At 45.4% G+C, this 17,781-nt stretch overlaps 2 protein-coding genes across 6 annotated transcripts; both read right to left on the bottom strand.

Annotated features, from left to right (window-relative positions):
* Positions 1–1,306: 1,306 nt before the first annotated feature.
* parn (poly(A)-specific ribonuclease (deadenylation nuclease)) lies at positions 1,307–9,717 on the bottom strand. The gene is made up of 26 exons (XM_010903404.5): positions 9,516–9,717; positions 9,225–9,302; positions 8,964–9,043; positions 8,659–8,726; positions 7,936–8,017; positions 7,784–7,844; positions 7,490–7,655; positions 6,696–6,758; positions 6,220–6,258; positions 6,046–6,088; positions 5,844–5,924; positions 5,488–5,544; positions 5,117–5,194; positions 4,933–4,976; positions 4,759–4,801; positions 4,585–4,660; positions 4,167–4,277; positions 3,922–3,991; positions 3,759–3,814; positions 3,359–3,445; positions 3,188–3,262; positions 2,839–3,013; positions 2,549–2,682; positions 2,169–2,235; positions 1,770–1,915; positions 1,307–1,514 (listed from the first exon to the last, which is right to left on the bottom strand). Exons 1-26 carry the CDS (start codon positions 9,532–9,534, stop codon positions 1,471–1,473), a joined length of 2,043 nt encoding a protein of 680 aa, XP_010901706.2. The 5' UTR covers positions 9,535–9,717; the 3' UTR covers positions 1,307–1,470.
* A 778-nt stretch (positions 9,718–10,495) lies between these two features.
* On the bottom strand, positions 10,496–17,679 carry LOC114828641 (oocyte zinc finger protein XlCOF6-like). Of its 5 annotated transcripts, none has more exons than XM_034294351.1 (3): positions 17,618–17,671; positions 13,082–13,750; positions 10,496–12,936 (listed from the first exon to the last, which is right to left on the bottom strand). In XM_034294351.1, the coding sequence occupies exons 1-3, from the start codon at positions 17,669–17,671 to the stop codon at positions 11,068–11,070; spliced, it is 2,592 nt and encodes an 863-aa protein (XP_034150242.1). In that variant the 3' UTR covers positions 10,496–11,067. The 5 variants fall into 5 exon arrangements, with proteins under 5 accessions (XP_034150242.1, XP_019900589.2, XP_034150245.1 ...); XM_020045030.2 differs by lacking the exon at positions 17,618–17,671 and adding an exon at positions 14,516–14,581 and having other exon boundaries at positions 13,082–13,607; XM_034294354.1 differs by having other exon boundaries at positions 10,497–12,936; positions 13,082–13,607; positions 17,618–17,679.
* Between the last annotated feature and the right edge of the window lie 102 nt (positions 17,680–17,781).

The following is a 17,781-nucleotide window of genomic DNA, read 5'->3' as shown; positions in this document are numbered from 1 at the left end:
CTTTGCACTCAGAACACCGGTTTGTCCGATTTCTGGGTCGATAGATCTATAGCCTAGAGCTGGAAAACACGGTTTACGTTTGTAATGCTGTAGATGGAGCAAGTATTTAACCCAAATTCATGTTGAAAATAAAGAACATGAGTAACCTATTGTAAAGTGATGTAACGTTGCCATGGATATAACGTTTAGGAGATTTTCAAAGGATCACCGCGAAACACCCGGGTACTAAGAAACATTCTTTAATTTTTCCTGTTCGTAAGGAAATGTTTTGTTTTACATTTTCATACAAAAAAAAAAATAACGGCACACGCGTTCTTAGCGTTAACACATTTAGCATTGAAACAATCTTTGACACGGTTGCAGGGGTTAGGGAGAAACGACAGCGAAAAGACATCAAAATAATTTGAACAAAACGTTTTTTTTCCTTTTACAAAAGTAATAATACAACTACACGGTCTTGCCATGTGAAAACACCAACCACACGCCAAAACCACTTATTTTTCTAGTTCTATAACAATCGACACCCTATTCCCTTAATAGTACACCATTTTGGACCAAGCCCAAAGGGATCCGCACAGCGCGGTCGTATTAAGTAGTGCAACGTACAGGGCATAGGGTGCCATTGGGAATGGACATCAATGGTTTGGCGGGGTCGACAAAACCAGGGGAGGCCATGACTACACATTTTAAAAAGAGGACAATTATTTAGAACTACAATTAAAATGGTATTACAGCATCCTGACGACATCATACTAGAATCGGCTAAGGGGCACTGGGGCCTTACAAGCACAAAGACATTTAAGGGATCACAACGGAACGGGGCTTCGGGGAGACGTTAACGGTTAAAACGGGTTTGTAGGTGTGAAACGTGTCGAACTGACAGGCAAATATCATCGGCGGTGGTACTAGTTTGACCTGGCGTTCGGTGCTGCAGAAACGCACACACACACGCGATGAGGTCGCGACCGAGGGGCATGTCAAATCTGCTCTTAATAATGGAAGTGCTGTGTCAAGAACATATGCGTTCCCTCTCCATTTGTATCAGAACGGTCGTCTACAGCGCCACATGACAGGAATAGCATCTAGCAAATGTCTAACAGTGGTGGTCGGGGGGAGAACCAGAAGACGAGATGTCGTGTCCCAAAGGACACCATTTCTTATATAGTGCCCTATATTTGACTGACGCCCCAACAGGCCGTGCTGAAAAGCTCACTATACAGGGAATAGGGTTTCCATTTAAGACTTTCTTTTTAAGGAATAGTCTGCCGTAACAAATGCAGAGGACTTAGTCATGGCTGCTTATGGCTTTTTTTTTATATGGATTCTCTCAGCCAGTCACATAAGAGCAGTTCAGGCCCAGTTCCAAGCCTCGTCCGTGGTTGAAGGAGGTCAAGGGGCCAAGGGTAGAAAGTAGGAATCAAGGCGGTTGGGAGAGCACCCTGGATCGGAGCCGTCAGCCCACGTCCGTCACTACCACACCTGAGGAACGTCGAACAGCGACGTGGTCTCCGCGTCTGAGAGGACAAGAGGGAAAAACCGTCAGTGGACTTGTGCTTTTCTGTGCTCATGTACCATGTGACTGCCTGCAAAGGTCAACCTGAGCATTCGAAAATGACATGAATAAAATTCACCACTGACGGACAGTCATCTTGAAAATGTGTTGCTGTGAAAACTCTCCTTCCTTTGTGTACTTCCTGGGTGTTCCATGTACTACTGACTAAACGCTACGCAGCACATTTAAGAAGGCTTTCAAAACGGACACCACTCACCGTCCGTCTTCCTCTTCTTGACCTTGCGGCCCTTCTTGCTCTGATTGGCCGAAGGCTGCTGTTGCCAGGCGCCTCCTGCCGTTTCACTGGTTTCTTCCGCCGTCTCTTCCTGGATTGGACTCATGCTTGACGAGTCCGATCCAGACCTAGAAAAGGGGAGAGAGACGCGTCAGGCTCACGGAGTCCTTGGGAAACGTTCACATTTATAACGGTTGAGGTGTTACAGGTAAACCAGGGCTGCAAAGTCACATCTCTCTTTGCACTACAGTAGTGAACATCTGATTTTCCCGGCTGTCAAATGGCCCTGTGACCATCCCCCAAACCGGCAACACATATTGAACCATATTTCACACAGAACCGCTGAACAACTGGAGGCTTCTGCGCCAAAAGTGGACTTACTGGGTCTTCAGCCATCCTTCGGACGTTCGGCTGTCCACCACGCCAGCATATGTCCGTACACACAGCCCTGGACAGGACACAGCACGTTCATGACAGGACAAACACCACGTGTTTCATACAGCTGACCAAGAGTTCTACATACGCCGGGCCATGTTAAAGGGGTCGGACACACGGCACACACCCATTTCAAATTAATCACTTTATTAAAAACCAAACTGACATTTTATAACGTGCAGCCAGTTAAAAGGCCGCAGCTTATTAAGGTTGGCCAATCAAAGCAGCACTGCAGGTCAGACGGGTCGTGTGTAGCAAGTGACAAGTAACACTTCAGACTGTGACAAGTAACACTTCAAACATCCCATCTTCTAGTGTGTGCATACCATCAGTCTTTATCTTCTTGCTGCCCTGGTCGGGGTGTGTGTGAGTGTGTGTGTTGCCACTCCAGCCATCCGTGGGTGTGGTCTGAGCTTGCTCCTCCTGGATGGGACTAATGCTCCGCTTCCCTGAGGATGACCTGATAGAGACAAGAAACAGACATTTTTAAAAGCCCACCTGAGATTTAACAGACTGTAGCGGTAACCCGGGGTGACACAGACACTGCCTGCCTCGATGTCTCTGGGCTTTACACCACCAGCCTTTCAGTTACAGCCGCAAACACCGGACTGCCTACCTGTAATCCCCAGCGGCTGTCCCGGGGACGGGGGCGTAGTGTGGTTTAACCCAGCCGTCTTCACCCCAGGCCTGGGAACCCTGGGCCTGGTTCTCCCTGACGTGCCGTCTTCCCTGGAGGTACTCCGCATATGTTTGGATACGGTAGCTCTCCGCATAGCGACTAGTGTTCATCGCTAAACCCAGAAACCCCACAGAAGGGAGTCAAGAGGGCAAAAGATGTTATACCAGAATAATCTTTAGCGTAAAACTCATAACTCGTTTTAGGATCTTTCTGTGCCAGCATCACTGTTAAAGTAACACGGAGACCTAAGGCGACAGGCTGGGGTGACATCGAGCCAGGGACTCACCGATCTGCACCTGGTCCGTCTGACTCAGACACACGAACGCTGACGTGTCATCAATCCACGACACCTGGATGTTACCTGGAAGACATGAACATCAAAGATGTCATCAGAAAGCACCAAACACCTGGTAACGGCGTGCTACATCAGAAGAGTTGGTGTGTGTGTGTCTCATACCAAAGGCACTGAAAAGCTGGTAGAGGTCACTTGTCTTCCACTCTTTAGGAAACGTCACATAGAGGACATGATCCCTCTTGGGCTGGACTGGTGGGAGGGGAAAGAGAAGGGAATGAAATAAGGGAAAGGCCACCATTGATAAGACAATGACCCCTAGTTTGGTTAAACACTCCTGGTTGGAGGTTAAACCTACAGGAGGGAGGTTTCTCCAGGAACAGGGTTGGAGGTAAAACCTACAGGACGGAGGTTTCTCCAGGAACAGGGTTGGAGGTAAAACCTACAGGAGGGAGGTTTCTCCAGGAACAGGGTTGGAGGTAAAACCTACAGGAGGGAGGTTTCTCCAGGAACAGGGTTGGAGAGCCCTGGCGTATATGAAGTGCAATGGTTCGGTTTTACTCACGGTCTGGACCACTGATGTTGAGGTAGGGAATATCTATTATCCTCATTAGGAACAGTCTGGCAAAGAGACATGAGATGTCAATGTAGCATCATATGGCTTCATACAGCTGACAAAGGGTTCTACATACACCAGGCCACGTTAAAGGGGTCGACTGCAATCTTACTTGTTGAAGAAAGGTTCTATGAGTTTGGACCGAGCCGGGATGTGGCCTTTGGGAGGCGTCAGGAAAGTGCCTGGAGAACAAGAGAATGAGGAAGTGTGACACGGGAACGGATTACGGTCACCGACACGCTGGTTGCCACCAGTGATCCAAAATGGTCGTCCTTCCACAGATTAATAGCAGTTCTCCGTAGAAACGCTCGCCCGGTTTTAAAGTGACCTGCTAGTTTTGAGTGACGCGCCACTTACCTAGGTAGTTGGCCATGGAGATGAAGCAAAGGCCCGTGATGTAGGCATCGTAGCCTGCCTCGTGAAGCTGTTCCTGGGCAGTGTCATAGCTGGGAAACCCCCCTGCTGTCACTGGACCAGGGGGTGAGGGGACCGGGGAAGAAAAGATGGCAGGGGGCAGGGGACAAAAATTGAATTTGATAAAAGGGTTAAACACCACCATACCGTTTTGAAGCCATGACACAATTAAGTATATGATGCCTGAAAACAGTCCCTAAACACAGAAACCAACAGCTGTAGTCATTTAAATCATACAAAAAGGGCCATTAGATTAAAGATGAATAGGTCAGTTATCGTTTAAATACTTCCTGGCTGACTCCAGAGCGAAGGGGGCCGTTTCCCCGCCTTACCCTGGGATTAACAATAAGAGTTCCCTCACCGACTTTGGGGGGTTTGAACGGACTCTCCTTCAGCTGTTTCTGTAGCTCTGCTAGAGACGTGTTGTTGATCAACTCCTGGAGGTGTCAGAGTTACCGTGTTACATTTAATAAGTAATCGGACAATATTACAACAGGGACACTGTATAAATAAATTAATACAAAAAAAGTACTACCTTAAAAGGTTGGGTGGTGGCCATGAGCTTAGTGTCCAACAGTCTGCAGAGAAGGAGATCAGTAAGAATAGAACAGACGCTTCACCGTTCACTGGCTTCAGAACCACACATACTCATGGGGGCAGCAGTTAAGAGCCCAGACAGATGTACTAGTGTAGCAGGGTATGGATTTACCTGGGAAAGACACACTGAGTGACCTCTTTGAAGTCGTTCAGGTCCTGGGGGTGGGGGAGAAAGAAAATGGCGTCATGTGTGGAAACGTGCAGATTCCTGAGCATTCCGCCTGGTAGGATGGCAGAATTCCAGAGCATTCCGCCTGGTAGGATGGCAGAATTCCAGAGCGAATTGTGTGACGTACCTCCGGCAGAACACAGTAGAACTGATGGATCGTGTGCATTACGTCCAACAGCATGTTGTGGCCGACCACCAACTTTCCCTGGGTCAGGAGGAAACAAAATCACAGCAGAAGAAACCACTCGCTCAAATACTTCTGTTTTAGTGCTGAATTGAGAAGACAGTTGGCTAAAATAGTGAAACCTAAAACATATAAAAAAAACATTTTATACAGTGGGGTACAGCCCATGTACTGCTGCACCATGGGCTTGAATCTAACACACCCATTCAGCAATTATTTCACACTTCACAGCAAAAAACGCCCAAAAATATTCTTTAAAAATAAACAAAACAAAAAGGGGGAATGAGCTGATGGCTGTTATATGGGTAACTCACAGATTTGGAGATTGCGTGAATGACCCGGGAGAATCCCACCGCGTCGTTCAGCTCCTCCTGTTCAAAGAGAAAGGGGTCACGTTCACAGAGAAACAACTACTGGCTAAAGGGAAACTAAGACAAGATTCCTTGTGTCCCACATTTAAAAGCAGACCTCCTGATATGGTTTGTTCGGCAGGGTAAAAGTTGGGAACATTTCTAAAATACATGAAATCTTTGCTTTTTAAAGATTGTAGCGGGAACTTCGGCACTGTTCATTAGTTGGCTGTTTAGAGATTTTTGACCACTGCAAAAGAGAAATGCTCTTTAATATTTTACGTTGTTTATTTTAGAGGTTGGTGGAGACAGAAACCCACCTGTTCCCTCTCCTGTTTTTGCCTTTCTCTCCTCTTCCTCTCCTCATCGTCCACCTTACTGATCTGAATGTAGCGTTCCTTCTGGAATACATCACAAAGACACAGGAAATGTCCACAGGTTGAACAAGGCGTGGCTAGCTCTGGAACAGAAAGACATACTGAAAGACTGAGCCCCAGAGGAGAGATGGGAGATCATATGTACCTTGTCTGTCTCCAAAGTCTCCACGTGCAGCCCCTTAGGAAACCTGAGGTCAGAGCAATATCACCTTAAATGTCAACATTAAACATATGGATAAACCGATATGTTACACCTCAATACCGCTACACACTGTAGCACGAAAATGAGACCAAACACAGCCTCTGAATCTTCACTCACTTCCAGTTGAGTGTCTGATAGATGAGCTTCCTCTGAAACCTAGGACGGAGAGCAGAGGTGATAAGCTGGGAACTCCCACAGTGTGAATGCACAGTGTACCATTCCACACCACCACAGAACGTCTGGCAAAGCTACAGGCTAATCCCCAAGAAGGTACGGCAATTCTGCACCATGGAGGGGGTGGGGATCCATGGAGGGGGTGGGGATCCATGGAGGGGGTGGGGTTCCATGGAGGGGGTGGGGTTCCATGGAGGGGGTGGGGTTCCATGGAGGGGGTGGGGTTCCATGGAGGGGGTGGGGTTCCATGGAGGGGGTGGGAAACCATGGAGGGGGTGGGAAACCATGGAGGGGGAGGGGATCCATGGAGGGGGTGGGAAACCATGGAGGGGGTGGGAAACCATGGAGGGGGTGGGAAACCATGGAGGGGGTGGGAAACCATGGAGGGGGTGGGAAACCATGGGAGACATGTCCTTTACCCGGTGCAAGGATCCAGATCCACCGTCTTCTCTGAGGTAGTGAACAGAGACTCCACCTTCTCTCTGTAGGGCACAAGATGGAGGACGACTTAACATACGCCAGGGACCACGAAGCGTGTGTGAATGAAGAGCCCAAAACCAGACTGACACACCACGCTGGTGTTCCTTTTATTCTAGCGGTTACCAGGAGCCTTACGGAGATCAGGAGGGTCTTGGTGGACTAAACACATAACATGATCTTGATAAAATCTCATCGTACTTTCAGAGAAAGATGCGTCCTTTCCAAAATGAAATTCAATGAACTAACCAGGACTAGTTCCTTTGTGAACAGTATGTTGTCCAACATCTTCACATCCACGTGATCAAAACTATTTTTTTTATGCTTTTGGTGAAAGATATTAAACCGTGTTCTTTCATGTCATATTGTGTTTACTGCCTGGCTCATCTAAATTAGCTCAGTTGTGTCAGACAAATCATGCTAGTTTTAGAATTTCAGTTTACGTTAATAGTGCTCATTGAGGACTGCATTCTTGCGGTAAAAAAAAAAAAAGGACCTTAAGCAAACGAGAGTTTGTGGATCTGGCCAACACACAATCAGATTAGCATGGAACTGGTCGCACCAAGCTCAATGACAATCAAACATTCAACGTTCATGTCCCAAACTGACCCACTCTGGGGCTGGATAAATCAAGGCCAACTGACTGCCCTGAAAAAAAGGGAAGGAGCTTAGAGTTCCAAACCAATTAAATTACGCTGATGTGCTCTGATGCATTTCCTTGTGTGCCTGAACTCACATCACACGCTTAATGTAATCCCTGTGCTCCTCCGGCACGCCGCCAAGACCCTTGTTGGCGTTTGGGGAGATGTAGGAGGTCGTTCCAGAACCGTTACTCTGATTCCGCCTCTCCTCATACTGCTCTCTCAGCTGCACTTCCTCTTCCTGGTTCAGGTACGGGATCCCTATGGCAACCAGGAAATGGAAATGCTCAGCGATTGTGCCCTATAGCTAGGTTGGCGTTAAATAAAACATTTTTTGGACCGAGACGCATTACTTTTTTTTTTGTCAACCCCGACAGAAAGCCACTCACCGTGACGGAACACTTTGTTGAAGTCAAAACCCTGACTGGCCAAAAAATCAATGCTGGAACTCTGTTTACAAACAAAACACCATAATTACTAAAGTCATCATCCCTGCCCCTATACCAGTCTCTTTAATCCTCCATCCCCGTCACCACCTTACCTGACAGATGAACTTTATGTCCGGCGAGGTTCTGTTGAACGGCTTGGGGAATATATAAAAATTAAAAGTCTTAATGACGTACCTGTGGGGACAAGAACAGACAGGGAGAGAGCTGAGTAAGAGGGCAGGTCCCGGATCTGCTCCGTTCGTGTGGAGGCACGGGGTCATGGGCACAATGGACATCCAACTGCAATCGAGCCGTTTTTCCAGCTATACCTGGGAAGTGAGAAACCAGCCTGCTTTTGTCCTGTATAAAGTTGCACCTTTCGGTTTGCTCAAGTTCCCTTAGTTTTACAACTATGCTTTTGTGAAACGCAACCACTTTGTTCCTGTTGCTCCAAGACTTTTGTCCAAAAAAAAATGATACTTTTGTCAGCTTTCCTCAAAACCCACTGCACGAGAAAGCCGGGAAGAAATAAAGACATCACGCAATGAAAGAGTATGAAATTCAGAGAACGGCCATGACTTCAGGCAAACAAGGAAATGGTTGCAGTTATATAATCACTAAAGATTATCAAATCTAGTGTGAGTGGCAGTGGACATTTAGGCTGGTATGTTTTTCCATTTTCCAGGTATAAACTGAAAACGGGCCACAGAAGCACCAACTGTTGACACAGCAAGGCCTTAACCGTTTGCCCCAAGGTTTCCTTGGCCAAGTGATGTTTGCAGTGGCAAGGTCACATCCAATCACATCACATCTAATACCAGAGAAGTTCAACTCACTCAGACGCTGCTTCGTCATATGTGAACGTGCACAGTCCAAACTGAAACAGCAGGAAGTCCATGGAGTGCTGCGGCATTGTGCGAGAGAGAAAAAAAAGTTTGTTGGAGGAAGGTATCTGTACTGAAGCACGTGACAGGCAGGCACATGTTCATATTGTGTCCCTCGAGTTGCCTTCATGTGCTGCGATACAACTACTCAACTGCAGTCAAGAAAATCGAGAAAAACGGCAGTACTAGCTGCCCAGCTATATTAATAATATCCATTTATAGTTACATCTAACTAGTAACAGACTCCACACCGTTACCTTCTTTAGCTTCATGTACCGCTCCTCTGGCGTATCCAAACCGTTAGTTAAAGCGCTGACGTTCGGCCCATCACTAATACCTGTGGAGGTTGAGTGGTGTATTAGTGTCATATGACTTAAGTAGAAAAAGAGGTGTCCGATCGAAGCCCAGAGCGTATGGATTCGTGACCACGGAGACGATTGCCTACCTAGCCACGATGTAGCTAAAATTATTTCTAGGCGAATACCTTATGTTTGTTACCTAGCTAAATAAGGGCTTACCTGAAAATTCTCCATCGATAGCAAGAAAATCTGCTTCTTCTATGGCGCTATACACAGTCGTTAAACTGTCTTTAAAATCTGGAATAAAAACAACAACAATGAGCCAACATGCCTTTGCGGTTCACTCAATCGAGTAGGCTAATACAAGCTAGCAGGTTAGCATCCGCAGTCTCTCAAGCGGAATCACTTTTCCAATTCATTGCTAAGAAATGAAAACAAATGTTTCACAAATTGTCATTATGATAGAATGGGTGTGCATTGTCTATAAGGGTGCATATATAGGTAACTTGCTTTGTCGAGTCACCTCCATCCCTGCAAAAAAAATAATAATACAATGTAGCAACCCGCTGCTACTACTGAAGTCGTTTATAACCTTATCCCTTACAGTTCCGGCGTGGTGACGTTTTTTTTGAAACTTGATCTCTCTTCGCTACTACAAAATATAAGCCGTACGCGAATCGCGATGACCAGTTCTTTCAACGAATCTGTGGGCATGTTAACGGAACTGAATTGTTGGTAACATTGTTCCATTCCCTTTGAAATTACAGTTTAGTCACGTAACCGATGTACACCCAAAACAAGAACCGAGGTGGCAGGGTAGCTTATGATAAAGAACGTTGGACAAGCAAACGAAAGGGGCTTCGTATTAACTCGGAGCAACCTGAACAAGGCAGTTAACCTTAAATACACACTACTATGTCTTTTTAGTCATTACATCTGTTAGATACAATTACACATTTTTTCAGCTCATTAAGGATCAATAACCACCAATAACAATATAGTTTTATTTGTCACGCTTAAGATCTTAATCTAGGTAAAAACCGTTAAAATGACTCCAACACCGCATTAGCCCAATGTCACAATTTGTATTAACATCAATCGGTATTGTACAGCCATACATTCAAAACCGCCTTTGAAACCGATAAAATACAACAACTCCCGGGTTTCAATGTCAACTCGACAATCTCGGGGTAGATCACAGTAGAGATCACATTTGGGTATCCACGCCATTGTCAAGCCTGCATCTACAGGGGCAGCCCCCATTGAGGCCTTATTCATATTGAAGCCATATTGATATAGAAGCAATTCATTTAATTGGCTGATAAGGTTTAATCGTCATCACCCAGCTGGTGTAGGTAACATGAGCACCACTGACTTAAAAATGCAGTTCACCATTCTATTTTCCATGTTATACACACAGGATCACAGCCTTTCTTGCAGGCTACAGAAAATCTAACAGGATATGAATGGTGTATGCAGTCCGCTAATTGCTGCTTAATGACGGACTTGTGGAGGTTTCATATTATTCCATATACATACAAAATCTGTTTAGAACTCCACAAGTGCATAAGGCACTTTTTGGATTAGGCATTTCTATAGTAGCTCAAGAACAGGACGACAGATTTGTAGAGAATGCCCGTCATGTTTGGTTTAGGGCAAATACAGATTTATTGGGTTGAATTTATTGATGGCAGATATACCAATATTTAATATAATAAAATGTGTAATTGAAGACAGTTCTGTTCATTTCAGAATATTACTTTTATTCAAATGGAATGCGAAAGTCACGATTTGTAATTACAAACTTTTTTTACTCTTTGCTGCCAGAACATATCCAAGCATTTGGGATAGACAGAGTGCAGGACAGTGTTCCAGTACAGGAGACATGCTGCAGCCCCTGGCTTCGTCCTCCAACACACGACTGCAATGAAAACACCATGTGAAGAAAAGTACAAGGGGATGTAGACTTAATGTATGGCTGCTGTATCTAAGCAAAAACAATAAAACTCTAAATTAACCCTTCCCTTTCTGTACGGGGTTAGACAGGTTAAATCTAGTCAGATCACCATGGACTCTGTTGCGGATAGGGACATGGGAAGGAGGCGGGCAGAGTAGGTCTGTGGGTGTCCTGGTGCTTCCTCAGACTGCTCAACTGGGCAAAAGCTTTACTACACAGACGGCAATGGAACGGTCTCTCTCCTGTGTGGGTCCGAAGATGGTTTTTCAGTACATTTCCATCAGTGAAACATCTCCCACAATCGGCACATCGGTACGGCTTCTCTCCCGTGTGGATTCTCAAGTGACTTGTGCACTGGCTTTTACTTATGAATCTCTTGTCACAGAAAGTACAACCGTAAGGCTTCTCACCGGCGTGGATCCTGAGATGAAGTGTTAAGCTCCCAGACAGAGAAAAACTCTTCCCACATTGAGGGCAAAGGAAAGGTCTCTCTCCAGTGTGCTGCCTCTGATGAACGCGCAAGTTAGTTTTATTGGAAAAAGTCTTGTCACACTGTGGGCACTGGAATCGGCTATGAACACCATTGTGTGTCTTCTGCAGGTGATCCTTTAGAAAAGCCTTCGTAGACAACTTATCCTCGCAGTGGGGGCATTGAAGAGGCTCTTGATGCTTACGGATGGGACCTAGTGTCTCCCCCTTGTGGTTCTTCCGGTGGTGCCATTTTAATGCACTAGTTTGACAAAACTTCATGCTGCACAGTGAGCAGTGGTAAGGTTTCTCTCCTGTGTGCGATCTCATATGTTTCTGAAAATTTCCACCATCGCTGTAACTGTTCCCACACTGACTGCATACATATGGTTTCTCCCCTGTATGAATTCTCAGGTGTCTTTTAAGATTGGCAGCTACAGGGAATCCCCGTCCGCATTCCGAGCACACGTGGGGATTCAGCAAGGGATCAGTTGCCGGATGTCTGGTTTTTGTGTGCGTTTCCAGTCTTGTTGCACTTACAAAACTCATCTTGCAATGACCACAGCGATAAGGGTGTTCAGTGTGAAAAATCTTCTGGTGATGTTTAAGGCTTTGCTTCCCATTGAGTTGCTTCCCACATTCAGAGCAGGGATAATGTTTAGCTGTGCGTGGTTTACCCGTGTGAAATCTCATGTGTTTCTTCAGGTTTCCAGAATCATTAAAAGCTTTTCCACATTGAGGGCAAACATATGGTTTCTCTCCGGTATGTATTCTCAGGTGTCTCTTAAGAGAGCCTGCTTGATCAAAGCCCTTTCCGCATTCAGAGCACACATGACTTTTTCCCGCCGTTACATTTTCTTGCCTTCTCTGCAGGTATTGTTGGTGTTGTTTTAGATTTCTTGCCGTTATAAAACTTTTCCCACAGTGGTCACAGATATGCAAGCTGTCACCAGAGTTGGATTCCAGTCCTTCTTTAACATTAGGGACGCTCCTCTGATAGGCCTTCCTCTTCACAACAACTTTCTCCCCTGAGTGAGTTTTTCTGATGTGTCTCTTCAGATTTCCAGAATCACTACAAGCTTTCCCACAACAAGGGCAAACGTACAATTTCTCCCCAGTATGAGTTCTCATGTGTCTCTTCAAACAGCTAGTCTGAACAAATCTTTTTCCACAGAGAGAGCACACATGACTTCTCTCTCCACTCAGATATAGTAAGTGTGTTTTCAAATTGGTTGTTGAAACAAAATCCTTTCCACAGTGATCACAGATATGAGATCCTGACTTATTTTCTGACACAGTTATGTTGTGCTGTTCAGCATTGGACAAGATGCAGGAACTATTATCAGAGTGCGTTGTCTTCGGTACAATCTGTTCACTCTGCCCCAGCATTTTCCTGCAGTCGACCAGGTGCACAGACACCCTCTTCAGACCCAGCAGTAAGGCCGTCCTAGGAGAGGCACAACCTGGGGTCTCTAGGAGGGCAGAGGGGGACAGAGAAGACGTGTCCTGGAAATAAACAAACGCAGACAGAATAAAAAAAAACGTATCTGATGTTGAAAAACTCTTTCATTACTCAACAAGATTTCAGTGATGAGAGTGATCAAGGAAGGACTATTGATATACAGCACTTAAAGACTGAGACGATACTCACATCACTCTCTCCCTGCTCTGTTGTGTTTCTCACTGGAGATGACGCCGCCTCCCACTCTGCATCGCTCGGCATCCAATCACTGTCCTCATCGTCAGATATTTCCTCATGGTCTGAATCATCATCACTGGTTTTGGGCTCCAGTTCACTGCTGGGCAACCACTCCCTGTTCTCCATGTTGCAGTCTGCAACAGCATCATCATATTCATTGTCGCCACCACATTGGCTGGGACTCACTTGCGCCAACTTCACCGCGTTGCCAGGAAACCCAGCCTCTGCCTTTTCATTTTTTTGTTCCTCACAGTCTACATCTTTATTATCATCGTCATCTTCTTCAGTCATCCTGGGACTCTTTGTTGCACTGCTACCATTCTCCTGTAGCTGTCCGATGTCCTCTTTCAGTTGCAGTAGCCAAGACATTCCATGTTCGTCTGACTTCAGCGACTCTGCATGATCCCACATTTCCTCCATGATCTTACGCCTTAACAAGCGACGATTCATCCCTTTAACTTCCGAACCATCTATTCCACTGCGTTCGCACAGGTGAGACAAATGATCCTCGGTTAAATCCCATAAGCTTTTTTCAATTTCATCCATCAACGCTTCCTTCTCTGGACTGAGCGGATTCATTTTGGATTCACTCAATCTGCAGCTAAACACTTGAGAGAAGGGCTGTAAGAAAATAACAACCCGTTACAACGCTAGCATCTCTAGCCTCACATCACTGATAGAACACCTGTTTAGGGCGTTGTGACATTTGCAGTCATCTTGCCAGGGAATAGGGTCATGGCTCAGGGGCAGCTGCTTCAGGAGATGAGCGGTAGTGTCAGCTCTGCAGCCCATTAAAGAGCCATTCCAAATATCCTAAGCCAGCTTTAAAGAACATTTACATTGTCAAAGTAAATTTGGCCCTTTTCAAAATGGTGTTTAACCAAGCAACTATCCAACGTGTCCACAGTAGTTTCATATTGTAAAGTTTTTAGAGTAGACAAATGGAAATCTTAAAGAAAGGCTTTCTTGCGGGGGACGTCCTCTAGCGTCCATTCACTGAATGGGTTAACGGACTATGTTAGCTAGATACAGAACTCGCTAGCAGTTTGTGTAGGTAGAGCATCAAAAACACATCCACAAACTAAAAATGCAACAAACCTGGACTCTAACTAGCATAATACTCGTTATATTACAGTCCAAATACAATTCCGCTTAAAATGATTAAGCTCGACATCTAGCAGCAGTTTGCAAGACAGCTACAGAAAATCAATCTAGCTAGCTAACTATACACCTGGACCTACCCGTCTAGCCAGTACATAGCTGTATAGCTTTGTGTAGCTAACTACCTACTAAGGTAGTATAAGTTGTTTCAGTGCGCATTTATGATGTTAATCGTGCGCTTGTAATAACTTGTATGATTATTCTTTTCAGTGTTTTCAAATTTACCCTTTGAACACGACTCCACTAGTTCTTCTTGGATGGCTGATCGCATCCATTGAAGGTGCATATACCGCCACCTACCGTACCGGAGGTTGAGACCGCTCACAAACTGCCTTTCCTAAATCCCCCCCTCAGACTTGGCGCCCTGAGAAATCGACATACAGCCTTAGCCATCCCACTCCCCTTCCCGCCCCCCAGCAACCCCTCTACATCCCACTTCCTCCCCTCCCCTCTAACCTTCTAATACAACCTTTCCCTCTCAACATCATACTGTTCACAATACATCAACACATGTTCAACCGTTTCCTCCACTCAACACCCTTCACACAGCCCTGTTTCATGCTTACCTATGACCTTCAATGATGCGTTCAGTCCTGTATGCCCTAACCATAGTCGACACCACATCACCTCTTCTCTCCTACACCCCATATTCCTCACCGCCTACCCTCACTGTCCGCTGCAGCCCATAATACCCTCTGCCAACAGTCAACACCTACCCCGGTACATACACCCCCACACCAACTCTTCCACTCTCCAGATCCTTTGAGCCATCTGTATATATCTGGAGAAACGTGTCGTACCCCTCACCAACATACCTTTCCACACATCGATCCATGCACCCCTCGTCCCTCTCCTTATTTCCCTCTAACAAACTGACATCCACCCCTGGCTTTGGAAACAACCAATGTGGAACATCACCCAGAGTGACTGTAGGCCCCACTTCCCTCTCACTCAATCCATACTCCTCCACCAACTTCCCAATCACCCACCCAAACACCTTTACCTTGCCCACTTCCCTCTCCCAGCAGTCAGCCACAGCCTTGACTTCTGGATGCCCCTTCACCCTTCCCCTTTAATCTGGCCCTATACGCCAGTGCCAGTTTATCCCGCCTCATCTCCAGTGGCATCTCCCCAACTTCCACTTGCAAGGCCTCAACCGATGTTGTCTTAAACGCACCTACATACAGCCGTAACGCAGTCACCTGGACCACATCTAAACATTTCAACACACTGCCGTAACGCAGTCACCTGGACCACATCTAAACATTTCAACACACTGCCGTAACGCAGTCACCTGGACCACATCTAGACATTTCAACACACTGCCGTAACGCAGTCACCTGGACCACATCTAAACATTTCAACACACAGCCGTAACGCAGTCACCTGGACCACATCTTGGCATTTCAACACTGATTTAGCTGCATACCCATAAACAAAACACCCATAGTGTAAAATGTACCTAATCAGCATCTGATACATACACACCAGCGTACCTCTATCTGCTCCCCAATCATACCCTACTACTGCCCGCATAAGGTTCATAGCCCTTCGACATCTCACAGTAATATACTGCACATGGGTCCTCCAGGTCAACTTATCATCAAACCACACCAATCCCTGCCCATATAGACACAATCTCACCCCTTCAACCTTTCTCCTAGAATACAACATAAAACACGACTTGGCCACTGACATTCTGCACCCCCAAGTCAATGACCACAACTCCACCCCTATAACTGCTTCCTGTATTTTCTTCATCACCCAGTACACATTCCTTCCTCTTTTCCACATTGCCCCATCATCTGCATACAAAGCCACTCCCATCCCTGGACCCTCTGCCCCAAACACGTCAATGATAATCACCTCAAACAACACTGGGCTGACCACACTCCCCTGCGGTGTGCCATTAGTAACCTCAAACTCCATGGACCTCCCCCACCTTCACCCGGAACACCCTTCTAAACAAAAACCAGCATGTATTTAATGGGTGGATTCTACACCAGTAGTCAACCAATTCCAATTTAGCACTGTATACATTGGATGTACACATTCCCTCAAAGCTCGAGACTCCTATGACATTGTGTTGTGTGACAAATCTACACACCTTAGAGTGGAATTTTATTGTCACCAGCAGAAGGTCCACATGTGCAATTATCATGCTGTTTAAACTGCTTATTGATATACCATACCCATCAGGTGGATTAACACATTTTTGCTCAGGATCTTTTAGAAATGAGCTTTTTGAGCATATAAACCAGGGCACTAGGTATATACAGTATGCATATCTGTACATGTTTATAAGTATGCAGCCCCTTTCCAACAGTGTCCAGCTGACCCTAGGCTACACATTATTTTATTTACTTAACTAAGGGTGCTGGAAATTAGTAGCCTAAACTGTTCAAATTGTCAGAAAGTACACAAGTGGGACCCAAAAACAAACACAGAGGCTGAATGAGCTTCGAGACAAACATATGCTAAAAAGAATGTCAGCTGTAGACTGGTAGTGAAAAAGCCTTAGCAGCCGGGATGGCAAGCTGGCAGTAAAAACTAAGCTGGCCTGGACCATGACGACCGGTTCCCAGACACACCACAGTCAGCTGACCTCACAACGGAGGAGCAAGATGAGTCAACGTTTTTAGGTTTCATATCAACTCGACTCGACACACCCATCATCATCTTCATGTCAAATGTTGAGCCCATGGCCATTCTGTTTACATTCAAACTAGGATTTGTTCCACTTCCCCACACATCATACTCAACACGTTTGAGGGGATTTATTTTATTACTGTGAAGTGTAAAAATATATAAACAATACAAAACTGAAACATGATAATTGCCAAGTCTTCACCTCTGAGTTACTGCTTGGTGAAAGAACCCTAAAGAACAAGCCAACAAGATATCTCTGGAGATGTTAGAGAATGTAAACTTTGAAACCCACAACAGATCTAATTTGTTAATAAAGCTGTAAGCTTAAGTCTGTTTACACTTTTTTTTTAAACAGAGTAAAACAAGCATATTTGGGTTTTGCTCGAATACAACAGCTGAACTAAACTCACTGAAAGTTGTTCTTCAAAGAATCGTTTCTATGATTGATCCATCCGGAAATATATATTTTTAAATAATTAAATTCCCTGGCTTGGAAATGTCTAGTCTGATTGGTTATGAAAACAATCAGTAAACACATCATTGCTAAGACCTGATTGGCTGACGGTCTAGATTCCTAACCCATCTGAATAGTTAGTATCCTTTTAAACTCCAATCATCCTTCTGATCTCTGACCAAAGAGGGAGTAATTTCAAAGCTTTGTTTTCAAACAGATCTTACCAATGAAGCGCATATCATGATTTTAGTTGTTTTGTAGTCTTCTTGGCATTTCATCAAAGCCTACCAGTGAAAAACATTTGCACTTATTAGAATGACGATTTATTAAACATTACAAAAGCCACGGTGGCTGGTTGATTAAAACGTTAATTTACCACTGCTCACCT

Source organism: Esox lucius, chromosome 9 (genome assembly GCF_011004845.1).
Source record: "Esox lucius isolate fEsoLuc1 chromosome 9, fEsoLuc1.pri, whole genome shotgun sequence".
Taxonomy (NCBI): Eukaryota; Metazoa; Chordata; class Actinopteri; order Esociformes; family Esocidae; genus Esox; species Esox lucius.
The sequence above is the reverse complement of the archived record's forward strand: the minus strand, read 5'-3'. Positions and strand labels throughout refer to the sequence as shown.

Coding starts and splice junctions, on each gene's coding strand:
- parn (XM_010903404.5), bottom strand. Junction 4,278..4,584: donor GTTCAAACCCCCCAAAGTCG/GTGAGGGAACTC, acceptor CCCCTGGTCCAG/TGACAGCAGGGGGGTTTCCC. Junction 3,992..4,166: donor CTCCATGGCCAACTACCTAG/GTAAGTGGCGCG, acceptor CTTGTTCTCCAG/GCACTTTCCTGACGCCTCCC.
- LOC114828641 (XM_034294351.1), bottom strand. CDS start 17,671: ATGAAATGCCAAGAAGACTACAAAACAACTAAAATCATGATATGCGCT. Junction 13,751..17,617: donor TCATGATATGCGCTTCATTG/GTAAGATCTGTT, acceptor ATTTTCTTACAG/CCCTTCTCTCAAGTGTTTAG. Junction 12,937..13,081: donor CAGAGCAGGGAGAGAGTGAT/GTGAGTATCGTC, acceptor GTTTATTTCCAG/GACACGTCTTCTCTGTCCCC.